Here is a 13,131-nt window from a genome sequence, read left to right as displayed (position 1 = left end):
TCAGGTCAAGTATTTTATCTATACATATAAATAAATAAATATTATTTTGTACAAATGGGAGTCTCAGATGGTTCATGTGAGCAGATCCTTTGGACGTTCAGCATTGTCACTGCCCATGGGAAGAAGCTGTTCCTCAGCCTGGTGGTGCTGGCTATCATACTCCTGTATCTTTTCCCTAACTGAAGCAGCTGAAAGATGCTGAGAGTGGGGTGGAAGAGATTCTCAATGATTTTGCAAACGTTCTTCAGACAATGATCCCGGTAGATCACGTCGATAGGGGAGGCTCCAATGATCCTCTCCACCTCTCATATGGTCCTGTGGAGTAAGTAGACTTACTCTTCTAACGCAGTCCATCATCAGATGCCAAATACATTGAATCTGACCTCTAGCAAATTCCATACTTCCACACTGCAATATGCAGGCATATCATCAGGAGCAACAATGATCCACAAGGACCCTGTTGTCAGGGATTTCTTCTCCATCCTGCTATTTGGTCCATATTTCACCCCTTTTACTCTTGCCCATTGGATCCCCTCTTTCCTCCCTCCTCTCCCACCTTTTTATTCAGGTGTTTTTCTTACATCTGACCCAGCACATGTGTATTGCACTTGACCCCAGTATCTGCAGATTTTCTTGTTTAACTTCTGTCTTAATAATTAATTACAGGCAAAATGTTAAATTAGAAGTGAGAATGTTCCAGCACATGGATATTTTCTGACTCAGAATCTCCCTTAACCACAATTGGGTGTGAACATAGGAACACAGGAAGTAGGAACAGGAGTAGGCCAAAAATGGCCCATCGAGCCTGCTCCGCCATTCAATAAGATCATGGTTGATCTAATTTATGACCTAACTTCACCTACCTGCCTTCTCCCCATATCCCCTAATTCCTCTATCATGCAAAAATTTATCTAACCGAATTTTAAATATGTTTAATGAGGCAGCCTCAACCACTTCCCTGGATAGAGAATTCCAAACATTCACTACTCTCTGGGAAAAACTATTTTTCCTCATCTCTGTCCTAAATCTACTCCCTCGAATCTTGAGACTGTGTCCTCTCGTTTTAGTTTCCCCGGCCAGCTCAATAAATCTTCCTACATTTATCCTATCCATACCCTTCATAATCCTATATGTTTCTATAAGATCTCCTCTCATTCTTCTGAACTCGAGCGAATACAATCCTAGATGATTTAATCTTTCATCATAAGCCAACCCTTTCATCCCAGGGATCAACCTAGTAAACCTCCTCTGGACCGTCTCCAAAGCCAGTATATCCTTCCTCAAATATGGAGACCAGAACTGGACACAGTACTCTATTACATATTACTTTATGGGACCACGGTCGAAAAAAATTTCAGAATTTGGAGGATTTCAGATAAGGTGTACTCAACCTATTCTGATATGGAGGAAAAACTGGAAAGAGTGAATGAACTGCAGAAATGAGACTATTTGCCTTTAGAGCAGACCTTACAAATCAAATGGTCTCTTGCCATCTCCATAAATACCAATTGAATGTGCACTAAGCTTGGATGCAGTGACTCTCCAGTTAATTGTCCTCAGTCCCACATGGTTTAGTCTCTTCTCAATAGCCTAAGACTGAAAATTCACTCAAAATGGTGAGACTGAATTCTAACTGTTTTCCATGTATTATACCAACCTCACCTCTTCAAAAGACTTGAGAACATCAAACCCATTTCTAATCAGAAAAAAATAAACCAGAGCCTCTCAAAATATATTTAAATTTAAGGCCCACTAATTAGCAATCCGGACATGACTTCAGAATAATTAAGGAAAAACACTCATTTAGTATTAGCTTGCTAATCAAGCACATCATGAAAAGAGTTGTCCTAGTTGCTTCAAGGCAGAGAACATAGTGCGTGACTGCATGGTGCTGATTTTTATTTTCTTATGAATAAACACTCCAAATGACTGGAATAACTCAAAGCAGGGCAGAGGCTCTAGAATTCAAACTGTGGGTGGACATTTGCTGGCTTTTCTAAAGGTCAGACAGTGGGATATTCAAAGAATAAAAAGACTAGATATTCCCCAGAGGCCCTTTAATTTATGAACATGGATATTTACAAGAACATCAGAGATTTCTGTTGTCTGTGTCACTTCCATGGCAACAAACAGACATGGCTGGGTTCTCTCTTTTTCTCAGTGACGGTAGTTTCTCAGTTCTCAAGGAAAGCCACGTAGTCAGTTAGTCTGGCCAACTGTTGTTCATTAGGAATCTGTGGTACTGGAGGAGGTTCTGTTAAAATTTTTAAAAAGGCAAAAGAATCAGTTTAAATATTCATGCAAATAAAGCCACCTATGATGTGAGGGCTCAAACAAATGGTTCATCTTAAACATGCCAAGCACAAGGAGTAGCAATTAACAAGGATAAACAGGAAAAAACCAAAGCTAACAGGAAAAGCATTTCCCATGCACGATCAATTGATTTTCTTTACAAGATCTTGAAAAAAATCTTCCTTCCAAACATCAAATAAATTTCATTTGTACAACATCTGTTTGAATGGCAAGCATTTAGATGCTGAAAGAAAATTCATAAGCACTGCTTTGAAAAGCTTTGAAACAGTCAGTCTGAAGTCACCAAGTAAACTTGAGAAGGTGCCTCCGGTGGATTTCATTACTCCCAACCAATGAAACATGCCTCCAGGAAGCAAGGCCATCACAACCAAACGATTAGGGAAATGCAATCATAGGAGAATGTTTCACATGTATAAAATATTTTTTATAATGTCTAAAGGTAAATGGAGAATTGCCTTTTAAAAAAATCCCCAATCAAAACTGGATTCCATTGAAAAAGAGCAACAGCGACACCTACCTGTCTTTTTGGGTACAACCATTCGTGTGGAAGGATCAGCCTGCCACCCTAGTTCCAATACAGCTGGAATCAGAATAGAAGGGAAACTTGATTTTAATTTATTTGTTACATTTAATTTTTAATGATGCAATACAGGAGAAGGATCTTCCAACCTATGAAACTAAATTATACAGTTAACTTACAAATTCTGTACACGTTTGGAAGATGGGAGAAAACAGGAGCACCCAGGAAAAACCCACACAGATCAGGGGAAGAATGTACAAACTCTTTACAGACAACAGCGGATTTGAACTCAGGTCATTGGTGCTGTAATAGTAATGTGCTCACTACTACAATGACCGTGATGTAATCGTACATGGAGCTCTCAAGGTTTGAACAAATAGCAATGCAAAAACAGAGAAGTAACAAGTAAATGCATGGATTCAGATTTAGTAATTCTTTAGACAAGTCAAATCATACAATTTCCGATTGTTCACACATGAAATTTATTTGTGAGTGTTAAATGTAAAACACGAAGATGAATGCAAGATTTTTATAGTTAAACACCTGTGATTCTTATCTATACCTGAAATATCACATTAATGCATCTGATGGATGTTTTATAAAGGCTCAATTTCCAAAGCACTGTAGCACAGGTAGTACAGCTACTCCCTTTTAGTTCCAGAAGCATCGAGAGGCTTTGGTGAGCAGAGGCTGAGGAGAAGGTGGAGGAGTTGAGGCAAGATAATAATAGGTTTTTCTGGGTTTTTTTTCCATATCCTAGAGAGTGGGAATGACAGCCATGGCAGGGACAGGCTCCTCCAGCAGAATTGTGGATTGTCAGGGAAGCCAAAACTAACCCTGATGACTTCATCAGCGAGAAGTGCATCCAACTGCAGCTCCTTACAAACCAAGTTAGGGCATTGGAGCTGGCGTTGGATGAACTCCAGATCATTCAGGACACTGAGGGGGTGATAGACAGGATTTACAGGGACACTATCACACCTAGAAGGTAGGAGAAAGTTAGCTGAGTAACGGTGAGGAGAGTTAAAGGGAACAGACACCATGCAGGGCATCCCTGTGGCTATTCCCCTCAATAACAAGTATTCCACTTTGGATACTGTTAAGGGGGAAATGACCTATCAGGAACTAGCCATGGTAGTCAGGTCTCTGGCATTGAGTTTTGTCTTGTGGCTAAGAGGAGAAGAGAGGAAAGAGGTGAGCTGTAGTAATAGGGGATTCCAGAGTTATGGAACAGATAAGAAATTCTGTGGAAGAGATCAAGACTCCCGGATGGTACATTGTCTCCCTGGTGCCAGGGACCAAAAATCTCAGATCAAGTTCATGGCATTCTCAGGAGAGAGGGTGAGCAGCCTGACATAGGTAGGAAGGGTGATGAGGTCCAGGGACTGACAAGATAATTCCTTGGACCTTGAGGGAGGCTAGTGTAGAAATAGCAGAGGCCCTGGCAGAAATATAGATCATGTTCTGTGCTTTAATGTTCAATGGTTCTAGGTAAACGGGCACTTAATGGTTTGTGTGCTTGTTGGGTAAAGGGCATATATCAGCCTTAAACGACTTTATAGCAAAGATAGCTTGATGAAGGGCTCAAGCCCGAAACATTGGTTATGTATCTTTATCTTTGCTATATAAAGTACACTGTTTGACTTGCTGAGTTTCTCCAGCATTGTGTTTTTACTTCAATCACGGTGCCTGAAGTCTTTGGTGTTTTATTTATGTAGTAATTAATACAATTGTTATTTTTTAGATAATAGACTACACTGGTTATATCAATCCCACAGCAGACAAGTGGCTGTTCAGGTCAACTGGCCATCTTGCTCTAGAGTTCCAGATTTTCTCAAATCTGATTACATATTTTTCTGCCAATGGAAACAGTTTCTCCTTCTTTAGTCTATCAAAGCCTTTCATAATTTTGAAAGGGTCAACCTAAATAAGCCCTTAACATTTCCTTTCATAGTTTGAGGAAAATAAAATCTAGGTTTTATAATTTCCTGATGTGATAAAGTATCTCATTTTAGTATTACTCTGTGCCTTCTCCAGGGTTCTGATGAATTCGTCAGATAAAGTACCACAAATGAAGATGATACTACGTGAGACTCAAATGATGCATGCTCTTTTAATAATCCCAAATATTTCTAGTTGCTGAGATAAATTAAGATTATCATGTCAAGTACAATGTACAGATTATATACAGCTATATGCCTCTTAACTTCCATGATACTTTGTGAAATTGGGCATAATGCAATGGGGACATTGTGTGAACACCATATTGTATTCTTAGCAAAACTATATGGGATATTGTAATGTACCTTTAAACTTTTTATTTGTAAGTAGGGATCGGTGTGGGGACTGAGATGGGGCTGTGTGAAGAGAGTGGGGCAGTGGGATCAGCGTAGGGATTGACATGGGGCTGTGGGGAGAGAACGGGCTAATGGGATCAGTACAGGGACCGACACGGGGCTGTGGGGAGAGAGTGGAGCAGTCGGATCAGTTTGGGTATACAGAATATAATTTCCTATAGCTAGCAATTACATTTTCTAATTGCTGCAGACTTTCTCACAGTAACTGAGTAATTATAGGATCATGGACGTATATGGGGTTGGATGTTGCCCGAATGAACGTTAAGTGGTGCATAACTGCACAGAGTATAACTCTGATTATCCAAAATCAGATTATCTAAAAATCTGTTATCTAAATTTTTTTGGACACGAAAGTGATGTTTGTTCAGCTCTGAAATTTTTTTTGGATAATTGAGAAAAATCAGAAATCCTCAATATCCAAAAACACTTTGAAGCCAAAATGACGGTCATTTCGCTTCCAAAATTTTTTTGGATCTGAACTGACATCAAAGGTTGAAAAAATTTTTGGAATTTTGTAAAAACCTGAGTAGAATTTCAAGTTTTTGGTGTTGGATTTATCTTATTTTGTTCAAGTTGTTTTTTTTTTAGTGAGAATTAACATTATTTCATGCTTAAAAAGCCTTCCCTTGTTGTTTCTTGTTTAAACACTAGTTACAAGTGATTTGCTGTTGCTATTGGGCTGTTTTTAAAAAATGACCAGATATCCAAAAATATCATTTATCTGAAATAAGCCCAGTTCTGACGATTTTGGATAATTGGATTGTAATGTCTGGATGTGTGTCTGTGTTATAAACAAAATGCGCTGCTTCAATGATGCAGGCAGATCTTTGGTGTTCATGGAATACTTTAATGGTTCATATAGTCGGAGGGGAATTTCAAAAGTCCAACAGCATTTTGAAAAAAAAAACTATGAACCGAGACGTGCCGGACTTCAGGCTTGTGTACATACTGTTAGAACATAGAATAGATTTGGACAGGAACTGGCCTTTGGCCCTCCATATCTGTGTCAACCATGATGTTAATTTATACCATCTTCATGACCCAGCCTACTTTTGTATGAAGAAAGCAGTCATATTTAAAGACTTGTGGTCATAAACTCTCATATTCATTATCATTCCCAGGATAAATCTGGCCACTGTTTTATTTTGTGTTTTTCTTCTTTTCTTCAGAAAGTGAATTGCTTTAGTATGAAAATAAAAGATCATCACGACTACTTTCTCTCATGATCAATTTTGTGCAAAAGGTACAGGATTCAACTTTGGCAATATCTTTCCAAGGATTCTTCTTTAAATGTGTTTGAAAATTGCTATTCAAAACATTGATCAGAATATTCTCTTCTGCATTTTTCTCATCAGATATTGACATGGTACCAAAAGTGATTCCTTCTATGTTTGTTTTCACCACCACGCATCCAAGATGTGAACACATTCATCCAAATAACTTGCAACACTTCACTCGATGTACATAAATTATGAGTCACTTGGGATTGGAGCATGGATGGATGAAACAGTTTCTGAGGAGCAGAGTTCACATTGAACAACATTGGCAAAAAATCAATGAAAATTCTACCTTTCACAGCATCTTCAACCGGAAGCCCTACAAAGGCTGCAAGATCGTCAGCACTAATTGAAGTGTATGCTTGAGCAACAAGACCAAAGGCACGTCGTCTTGTAGCATCTTAAAAAGAAAATAAAACAAGACTATTAATCAGCTACAAACTTTAAGCATGTTTCAGTTTTGGTTTATTGTAAAAATACAATCCACAAACTCGGATGAGATGAAATCCTGAATGCAACTGATCTATCCAAGTAATAGATAATTAGGAAAAGTTTTGGAGGGAGTGACAATACACAAAAGTGCTAGAGAAACTCAGCAGGTCACGCAGCATCCATAGGGAGCAAAGGGATATAATCAACATTTATGAGTCCTTCAAGGTGTGAGCAAAAAGCAGGCGGTAGGTGCCTGAATAAAAAGATGGGGGAAGAAGAGAGGAGGGCCAGGGGTGGAGCATAGGCCAGCAGGCAAAAGATTATGGGTAGATATGGATGGGAGGGCAGAAGAGAAAAAAGACTGAGAAGTGATTGGGAGGGAGTGAGGAGTTAGAGGAAAGGAGACAGAGGGATAGGAAAAGAGATTGGGGAGAGGCTGGAGAAGTGACTGGAAAAGTGCTGTCTGGTTGGAGAGTGCCAGACGGAATATTCGGAATTGTTCCTCCAATTTTCAGGTGGTCTCAGTTTGGCAGTGCAGAAGGCCATGGACAAGCATGTCGGTATGGAAATGGTGCGTGGAATTAAAATGGCTTTCCACTGCGAGTTCCCCAATATTCAGCAGACTGAACAAAGGTGCTCAATGAAACAATCTTCTAGTCTATAACCACTCTATTCGATGAAGGGAACAAGTTTTTTCTTCTGTTAAAGACACCAGAATTTCCAGAGAAGATTCTGTACTAATTACACAGATGACCCAAAGAATTATCTTTTCATTAGCATCAACAATAAACAATGTTTTCATTTTATTTCATTTTTTTTGTGTTTTTAATATATACTTGTACAACATAGAAAAATCCCAACTTTCATAGCTATTTTACACAGGCTGCATGTGGCCTGCAAACACCAACTCAGAGTACCCGTTTGCAGAGATTTTATTCACTATAAAAACCTAAAATCAAAACATTACGATTTGCAGTCAATAGCTGATGGTTTAAAAAAAAATACTGTGCACAGAATAAATGTGATGAATTGAAAATGTTAATGAAGCTGACAAGGTGTTTATGTAGCATCCACAGGTCTAGATTACTAATCCAGGAAAATTGGCAAGAAACCATCATGGCAACTGAGAAAATAAAGTGCAAGTAATTAACTAAATCTGGTACAAAAGCAAATGACAATCACTGGGCTGCTCTAAAACTGACCTGGTCCATTAATGTCCTTCCATAGAACAGTACGGTATGGGCCATGGATGTTGAGCTGACCCATCTAACCCTTCATTCCTTCCTTCCGTCCCTTGCCAAGAGTGTTTTAACCATCCCTATTGTATCAGCCTCGACTATCTCCCCTGGCAATTTACTCCAGGCATCCACCAATCTGTGTAAAAAAAAAGTTACCTCTGGCGTCTTCCCTAAATTGTCACCCACTCTCCTTAAACAATGTCCACTAGTTTTGGCCATTGCTGTGCTGGGGAAAAAATCTGGGTTGTCCACTCTATCTATGCCTCTCATAATCTTATACACCTCTGCTAAATCGCTCCCATCCTCCTCCACTCCAAAGAGAAAAGCCCTACTTCGCTCAACCTTTCTTCATATGACATTCCCTAATCCAAGCAGCATCCTGCTAAACCTCCTGTAACCCTTTTCAAAACTTCCATATCCTTCCTATAATGAGGTGACTAGATTCGAACACCATACGCTAAAAGTGATCTCACCAGTTTTATTGAGCAGCCACATTGCTTTGAGGATCTTGAACTCAATCCCGCAACTAATGAAGGCCAGCATGCTTTGAGAACAGGTCCCTGCAGAACCTACCTTCTTCACCAATATTTTTCCACCTTCTCAAAAAACATTTACCACCTGCCCCTCAAAAATCCATGCTGTCGATGCCAAGTATACTGTTTTTTCCCAAAGGCTTGTAAATCCTGTCTCAAAGAATCCTCTCTAATAGTTTGCCCACCACTACATTTGCCTCCCTCCAATCCTTCATACTAATTCTGTGGTCAAGGGGGACGCAAAAATCAACGTCAATGTTCAAGAAAACCTCACTTCCCATAGCCACCTGGAGTATATCCCACCAGGCCTCTGGACGTATCTGAATGTTTTTCAGAAGCTCCAAACCTTTATCGTAACCTCAAAATATTCCATCACATCAGTCTGTTCTATGTTCAGGTTCAAGTTTATTTGCCATCCAACTGTACCAGTACAACCCAACAAAACAGCATTACCCGGTCCACAGAAATGGACATTGAAGAATGTGATCTCTCCCTGGTGAACAGGGAAGCAAAGTGCCATTTAATGACCTCCCCTATCTCCTCCACCTCCAGACACATGTTCACCCCCTCATCACTGTGTAGTCCCACACTCACTCTCATCAGGACCTGCTCTTCATGTATGTGAAGTATGCCTTGGGATGTTCGTTAATCTAACTTCCCAAGCTTTTCTCATGGCCTTTCTAGCTCTCCCTGCTCAAATTTCTGGCTACTATATAATTGTCAAAAGCCCTGCTTGACTTTTGCTTTCTAAACTTTAAGGATTTTTCATTTTGATTAAATGTTTCCACTTCTCTTGTCAACCAGTTCCTTTACCCTGCCATTCTTTTCCTGCCTCAGTGAGACAAACTGTCCAGAGCCCCATGCAGATGGTTCCTAAATATCCTGCACATTTCTGCTGTGCATTTCTCAGAGAATATCTGTTCCCAATTTAGTCCCCCAAATTTCTGACTAATCCCATTGTAATTTGCCCCTCCCCAACAAAACTCTTCTTCATTTTGTCTACACCTATGCTAGAGTATGGTCACCATGTCTGAAATGTGCGTCATCATCACCTGACTAGGTGGATTACCCAGTATAAGATCCAGTATGACCTCTCTTCTAGCTGACATGTCCATATACTGTGTCAGGAGTCCTTATTGGACACACCTCTCAAATTCTGCCCCCATCTCACCCTTTGGTCAGTCAATATTACGGAAGCTGGTCACCCATGATAGCAACCCTGTTATTTTTGCAGCTTTTCAAAATCTGCCTGCTTATCTGTTCCTCAGTGGCCTGGAGCTTATTTGGACTCTAAAGAATATTCTGAACAGAGTGATTGCTCCCTTCCTGTTTCTGATTTCTGCACTATCTCTTCACGAAGGAAGTTGGTCGCTTTCACTCAGACTGATCTGTCTGATATGTTGGCTGATGTCCACATCACATGAACAAATTACAAATTATGGAATAAAACTGAACTCATGAATCATCACTTTTTATGCATTATGAATGACCTTTTTTCACATTAGCTCTAGTTAGGAAGTCTATTACATTAAAAAGTTTAATAATATAATGAGGTTTTGGTGAGAGAGCCATAACTAGACAGGCATATATTTCCTGAACCCTTAAATTTACAAAGACCACAACTTTATGGTTTGTTTTAAAACTAGGCAATGATGAGCAACCCCAGTGGACATTGTTCTACATACGAGCCCTTCCCCGTTATATCATGGATGTGGGTTGAGGTTGCTGGCTGACCTTGCATTATTGCCCTGCTAGGGTAGCACATTCTACTTCAACAAATGTCAAATATCCCCTGAAATATTTTTTTTGTCTGAAACAGTGGTAAAGATCATACCTCTTAGTTCCTCCATTATAGGCTGGATGGTGTCAGACCACTGATGGGAGCTAATTACTGTGTAAATTCCTGGGAAATCTCTTTGCCAGACACGCTGCCCCACAGACCATATTGCTCCCAGTTCAGGATTTGCCTAAAGCATGAAGAGAAAATAACGTAATTGAAATAACTGAGACTTTAGGTATTGAAGATTATAGGTAATATTAGCATAGAAATGTCTTTCCACATTGAGGCTTTCAGAGATTGATGAACTGTGTGTGTGCGAGAGTGCGTGCGCATTAAAAACAGGACACTGTTATTGTCCAATGTTTGAACTAGATTTAAGTAGTTCATGCATTTAGCACTCTAGCATTTGGAGGGCTTCCGGGTGAAGATGCTGTTAAAGGTAGTTTTCACTGATTTCTTGCCGATACTGTTCAATGTGAACTCTTACATTTACACAGGTCACATACACGTGCGCTTAGAATTAGAAGGGGGTTAAGTTGGGTTTAGTTAAGTTAATAGAAATAAGTTAAAGCTTGATTCTGTTTTCATGTTTAAAGATCATTAAAAGTGAATACCTATTGCTGCTGGGTTTTGGGGTCCTTTGGGGTTGTAACACTGGACTGTGCTGTAGTGTCCTATGTTCTAAAGCATCTTACCCAGACAATATTCATGGAATATTTCCTATTATCCATTCTTCATTTTGTATAATAACCTTTTGATGGGGAGGACGTGGACCTGTCCTCAGGCCTGTGCAAAGGAGGTTTTAGGTGGAGTGCAGTGTGCGCATTACTGGCCCCACCCTTTACACCCATGGTTCGTGTGCCGTGGCCAAGCAATTTTGAAGGATGGTTTCCTTTTAATACTTTTTAAGTAAAAAATGACTATTTGCTTTAAAATTCAAAATCAAAGTCTCCGATTTGGTGACACTCGACTTAATTCTGTATTTGTAACGAGATATTCTGGTGATTTTTATCATTCATTTGATGATGAAATTCTTCAGTTGTTCAACATTCTCTTTACTTTTTATTAATTACTTTCACATTGGAAATACTTTTCCAGTAAAAATATTTACCTTACTCAGTGCCAAGTTCTCAAGTACTTCAACAAAGACAACATTTTTAAAATTTGCATTGCTCTCTAACAACACTTTAATAACTACCTGAGTAAAAAAAATTGGATTGATGATGAAAGTCAATGTCAGGTTTTAAACAGCATCATAAGGAGGGAAAAATCCAATGGGCCGGTTAAGGGATGGAATTCCAACATTGAGGGATTAGTCGGCTGAAGGCTAATCAACAATAGTTGTGAGAGTTAATTTAAGCGTGATTAGGAATGCTTGAGTAAAGATATTTATTAAAGATTGTAGTGCTGGGAGAATTTAGTGTAAGGCAGGGGGTAAATCTACACACTATAGAACTAAAATCATAATCTTATAAAATATCCTTATATTCTGGAGACTTGAGGGGATTGGAAAAAAAATTGAACTAATATCTTTCCACAGAAAAAGGAAACAAAGAACAAGTATTGATTGATTGTTGTAAAATTATTCAATTAATTATCAAAGAAATGGCAGCATAACTGAAAAATCAATCTAACTCAGCAGATTAAGAACAGCTTGATGAAGGGGAAGTCATGTCAAACAAATTTCATTTAGTGTTTTTTTCCCCCAGAAGGAAGTCTTGACCACAGAGAGCATCAAATGGATGCATTTTATTAATCACAGCCTCCCAACTGGAAAATGACCTGCTGACTCCTAATCTCCATTTACTGTGTTAACTAACAAGATCATAAGACATAGGAGCAGAAATATGCTATTCACCCCATCGAGTCTGCCCCGCCGTTCAATCAATTGTTGAACCATTTTCCCACTCAGCCCCACTGCCTTTTGAAGCCCTAGCTAAAGAACCTATCAATCTCTGCCTTAAATACACCCAATAACCTGGCCTCCACAAACGCCTGTGGCAAAAAGTTCAACAGTTTACCATCCTCTAACTGATGAAATTCCTATTCATCCAGTTCTAAACAGACACCCTTTAACTGTGAAGTTGTGCTCTCTTGTCCTAGACTCTTCCACCATGGGAAACAACCTTTCAACATCTATTCTGTCCATGCCTTTCAACATCTGAAACGTTTCAATGAGATCCTCTCATTCTCTGAAATTCCAATGAATACAGGCCAAACGTTCCTTGTATGATAACCCTTTCATTCCTGGAATCATTCTGGTGAATCTCCTTTGAACCCTTTCCAACGTCAGCACTTCCTTTTTTAAACAAGGAGCCCAAAACTGCTCACAATACTCCACGAGGTCTCACCCATGCACTATAGAGTCTCAACATCACATCCCTGCTTTTATATTCTATTGCTCAAAATACATTTGCCTTCCTCACCATCATCTCAACCTGCAAGTTTACCTTCAGTCTCTCCTGCACAAAGACTCTCAGCTCCCTTTGCATCTTGGTATTTTCAAATTTCTCCCCATTTAAAAAATAGTCTGGTCATTTAATTTTTTCTACCATAAGTGCATTACATTTCATTTGCCACTTTTAAAATTTTAAATTACATTTAAATTTTACATTTTTAAATGTAGACTTGCAGGCCATTTTTGGCCCCCAAGCCTGTGCCACCCAATTTACTGCCAATTA

At 39.3% G+C, this 13,131-nt stretch overlaps 1 protein-coding gene across 3 annotated transcripts in view; it reads right to left on the bottom strand.

Annotated features, from left to right (window-relative positions):
• Positions 1 to 2,042: 2,042 nt before the first annotated feature.
• cops8 (COP9 signalosome subunit 8) overlaps positions 2,043 to 13,131 on the bottom strand; it is a 106,409-nt gene continuing 95,320 nt past the window's right edge. For all 3 annotated transcript variants that reach the window (XM_069934404.1, XM_069934402.1, XM_069934403.1), the window contains 4 exons: positions 10,505 to 10,637; positions 6,760 to 6,867; positions 2,831 to 2,893; positions 2,043 to 2,254 (listed from right to left, as the gene is read on the bottom strand). In XM_069934404.1, the coding sequence (XP_069790505.1) occupies positions 2,175 to 2,254; positions 2,831 to 2,893; positions 6,760 to 6,867; positions 10,505 to 10,637 (384 nt within the window). In that variant the 3' untranslated portion in view covers positions 2,043 to 2,174. The remainder of the gene's footprint in view (positions 2,255 to 2,830; positions 2,894 to 6,759; positions 6,868 to 10,504; positions 10,638 to 13,131) is intronic.

The sequence above is a fragment of the Narcine bancroftii genome, chromosome 4 (assembly GCF_036971445.1).
Source record: "Narcine bancroftii isolate sNarBan1 chromosome 4, sNarBan1.hap1, whole genome shotgun sequence".
NCBI classification, from domain to species: Eukaryota; Metazoa; Chordata; class Chondrichthyes; order Torpediniformes; family Narcinidae; genus Narcine; species Narcine bancroftii.
The sequence above is the reverse complement of the archived record's forward strand: the minus strand, read 5'-3'. Positions and strand labels throughout refer to the sequence as shown.